Genomic DNA, 3,048 nt, shown 5'->3' with positions numbered 1-3,048 from the left:
GAATTTTTAAACTTTGAAACTCTAGTTTTACTAATTCAATTACTAGTCTAATCTTCCAAACTTTGATAAATAGTATAAATTTAATAGAAGTTATTAATGTAAAGTTATGTTAAGATTTAGGCCATTAAATCACCCTAATAAATAACATATGATAGCATTATTAGTGTTCATTTCTATGCCAATGGCAAAAACAAACTTGTGTCCAAAGAGAAGGATAAAATATGGCCAATAAGGATACTCTTGTATTTATATTCTTTTTTTATTCCCACAATATTTCTCAACTTGGCAGGTTAAAGACTAATCTGCCGCAATACTGAGTTCCATTTTAGTTTATCGCTAACCAATAAAGTTTATATAAGTAGGACTTTTATTAAGCTTAAGCTTTGGAGTCAATTCAAGAGAAATAGAGAATGGGCTAGAAGCCTAGAACCTTGCAATGCAAACATATTAGAAATTCAAGAAAATAAACCATTAATTTACTTGCAGGATAAGGTCATTCTTATGCTGATTTCTGTAAAAGAAGCAATTATTCTTCTAGAGATCCATACAAAAATTAACAGAAATATAGTTTTATATGTGTTAACCTATGCAACTCCCCAATTTCATCGCCATTCTCTTAAATGATATTCAGTCCTCTATTGTTTAACTCTCTGCAAATTTGTGAAAATTCTTTTGAAAAAATTACTGAAATTCATGAAGAATAAAATGTTAACTTCCCCAAAATCTATCAACTTTTTTCAGATGGTATGCATTGATGAAAACCAGAAACCATCATTTGTTTGATTGCAAGCCACTACCACCATAATACTGCTTTGTTGTCTCGCGCGAGAACTCAGCAAAAGTCATCCCATCCTTCAACCTCGATGAAAGTGGGGGGACGATTTTCTTAAATTCGTAGCTCAGTTGTTTATATCTATCCTCCCCAACCTGTTCATCATCATCATCATCATCATCATTATATTCCTTCATCAACTTTGCATGAGAATAATCTGCAGTAGATAATGTTTTGGTCCATGCAGGCTGCAGAAACACAACAAAAGTTTCCCTGCTCAAATTGTTAAACTTCACAGGCCTATGAACGGCATGCAAGGTTGCGCGAAGCTTCCCCTTAGAGATTATATCAGCAGATTCCCCGACCTGAATAATGAAACTGTCAGGAGGGGCCTTCACCATGAAGATCCTCTTCTTATTTGGATCATAAATTTGCAAGCAGCTATGCCCGGTTGGCGATGGACATTCATCAAAACATGAATTAGCAAATACATGTTCTGTTTTGGCTGGATCCGAATATGATGACCAAAGAAAGAAAGGAGCTGTTAGAACAGTGAATATACCATAATCATAATGCCACTGCTGCCACAAATTTGAATGAATTCCACATGAATTATGATCATCACGAGCAATTGAATTCGACTCTGATGATCCTTGTAATGATTTCTGCACATTCATAACGCAGCTACCCTGGTCCCTCTTGTTATTTTTAGCTTTTCTTTTACCTGCCGCGCCGGTCTTCTCAACTCCTTTCAGGAGGAAGCTGTCCAAACGCGAATGGTAATGTATAAGCCGCCCCTTCGCTGCACAGGATTCCAAGAGGCTCTGCTCCAACTCGTTGCTCCCGATAGCCTTGTCACATATTCGAGCAAGGCAAAGTCCCACCTCCATCATGCAAAGCCCTAACTCTTTGAAAGTACTCCTTAGATTCTTAAACTCCATATCATTACATTCTGCGGATGCTTCCTCGACATCATGAGGATACGCTTCGGAATGTAATTGATCAGTTGTGGTCAATGCTTCCGGAGCTTTGGCATATTTGAGATTCATAGCAAAGGAGGACACACTCCTATCTGGATTTCTCAAAGGAACATCACTGCCCAAGTTGTGTTCCTAAAAAGAGCATGCAATGCAATCACAATGAGCACACTCAAAATATGAATAAGCTAATTGTAAGCCTAACTCCATTCAGATTTATGCATACTGAAAATTTTTCGATATTACCTAAACAAATTTCACAAGCCATAGACGCAATAATGACATTAATCAAACTATATAACAATTGCATTCTTTTTTCCTTCAAATCATCACAGTTCAAAATATATCAAGACTTCGATTTAGCAATTATCAGAGTAAAAATTCTCAATCTAAATTTATGCATAATGAAAAACTTAGTAGCTTTCATTTTCCCCAAGTAATTTTTACATAAATAAAATAAATTAAATACCCACTTACTAGATTCTTCTAATCAGAAAACACATACGTATATGACTTTTATTATCATTATTATGAAAATTGCTACAGGTGGAGTTTTAGCGTTGTTCAATAAATCCAATAACCTGTAGAGATTCCAGCTCAAAATTCGAATGCCCATTTACTCCATAATAGCGATTGTTGAACAAACCTGTGATACTTGAAGGCCTGCCATGAGTCTTAATAAACCTTACCATCCTGTTACACATAAATCGCTACAGGCAAGAGGGTTTATAGATTTTAAGATAAACACATGACCCAACAATAAACAAATTGCTTTAATAAATCGACACAGGTAAAAGGATTCCTAGCTTTTTTCTGTAAACCCAACATCATGTGGCAATTACTGAACGAATTATTAACCCCAATTTCCAGAAACGATTTTTCACTCTAAATATAAAAAAGAGAAGTTGCATACTATTGCAGCATAACCTTAATTGAGCTAGACACACTTAGAAGTAAACTTGAATCATAATGTTTTGAGTTTTTTTTTTTTTGCTGCGATTCACCACAAAAGTAAAATTAAGGAAACTAGAGAGGGAACAACTTTTTGTAGCAAGGTCCAATAGCTGTCTTTGTGGAACCATCAATCCCTTTGACGGATGTGCTACGAACAATTGGCGTTCCTGAGCAAAAGTTTGAGTCAATTACTACATACGGGATCCTGGCAACTCGAACCCAGCATATAGCTACCTCCAGAACCACTTCCCCCTCCTCCTCCATCACCTCTGCCTTCATTGCTGCCTAGCTCACCTCTTCTCCCAACTCTGCCGCCTCCTCTCCCTCTTCGAGGTTGTCGTCCAC

The 3,048-nt window shown here is 36.5% G+C and overlaps 1 protein-coding gene across 2 annotated transcripts in view; it reads right to left on the bottom strand.

Annotated features, from left to right (window-relative positions):
• LOC107624922 overlaps positions 455-3,048 on the bottom strand; it is a 6,064-nt gene continuing 3,470 nt past the window's right edge. The window contains exons 1-2 of one of the 2 annotated variants that reach the window (XM_016327409.2): positions 2,331-2,861; positions 455-1,884 (exon numbers count right to left, since the gene is read on the bottom strand). In XM_016327409.2, coding sequence (XP_016182895.1) covers positions 772-1,884; positions 2,331-2,453 — 1,236 coding nt within the window. In that variant the 5' untranslated portion in view covers positions 2,454-2,861 and the 3' untranslated portion in view covers positions 455-771. Of the gene's footprint in view, positions 1,885-2,330; positions 2,862-3,048 lie in introns of those variants that run through there. The other variant, XM_016327408.2, reaches the window with a different exon arrangement.

The sequence above is a fragment of the Arachis ipaensis genome, chromosome B02 (assembly GCF_000816755.2).
Source record: "Arachis ipaensis cultivar K30076 chromosome B02, Araip1.1, whole genome shotgun sequence".
NCBI classification, from domain to species: Eukaryota; Viridiplantae; Streptophyta; class Magnoliopsida; order Fabales; family Fabaceae; genus Arachis; species Arachis ipaensis.
Note: the sequence above shows the minus strand (reverse complement) of the source record. Positions and strands in the feature narration are given on the sequence as shown.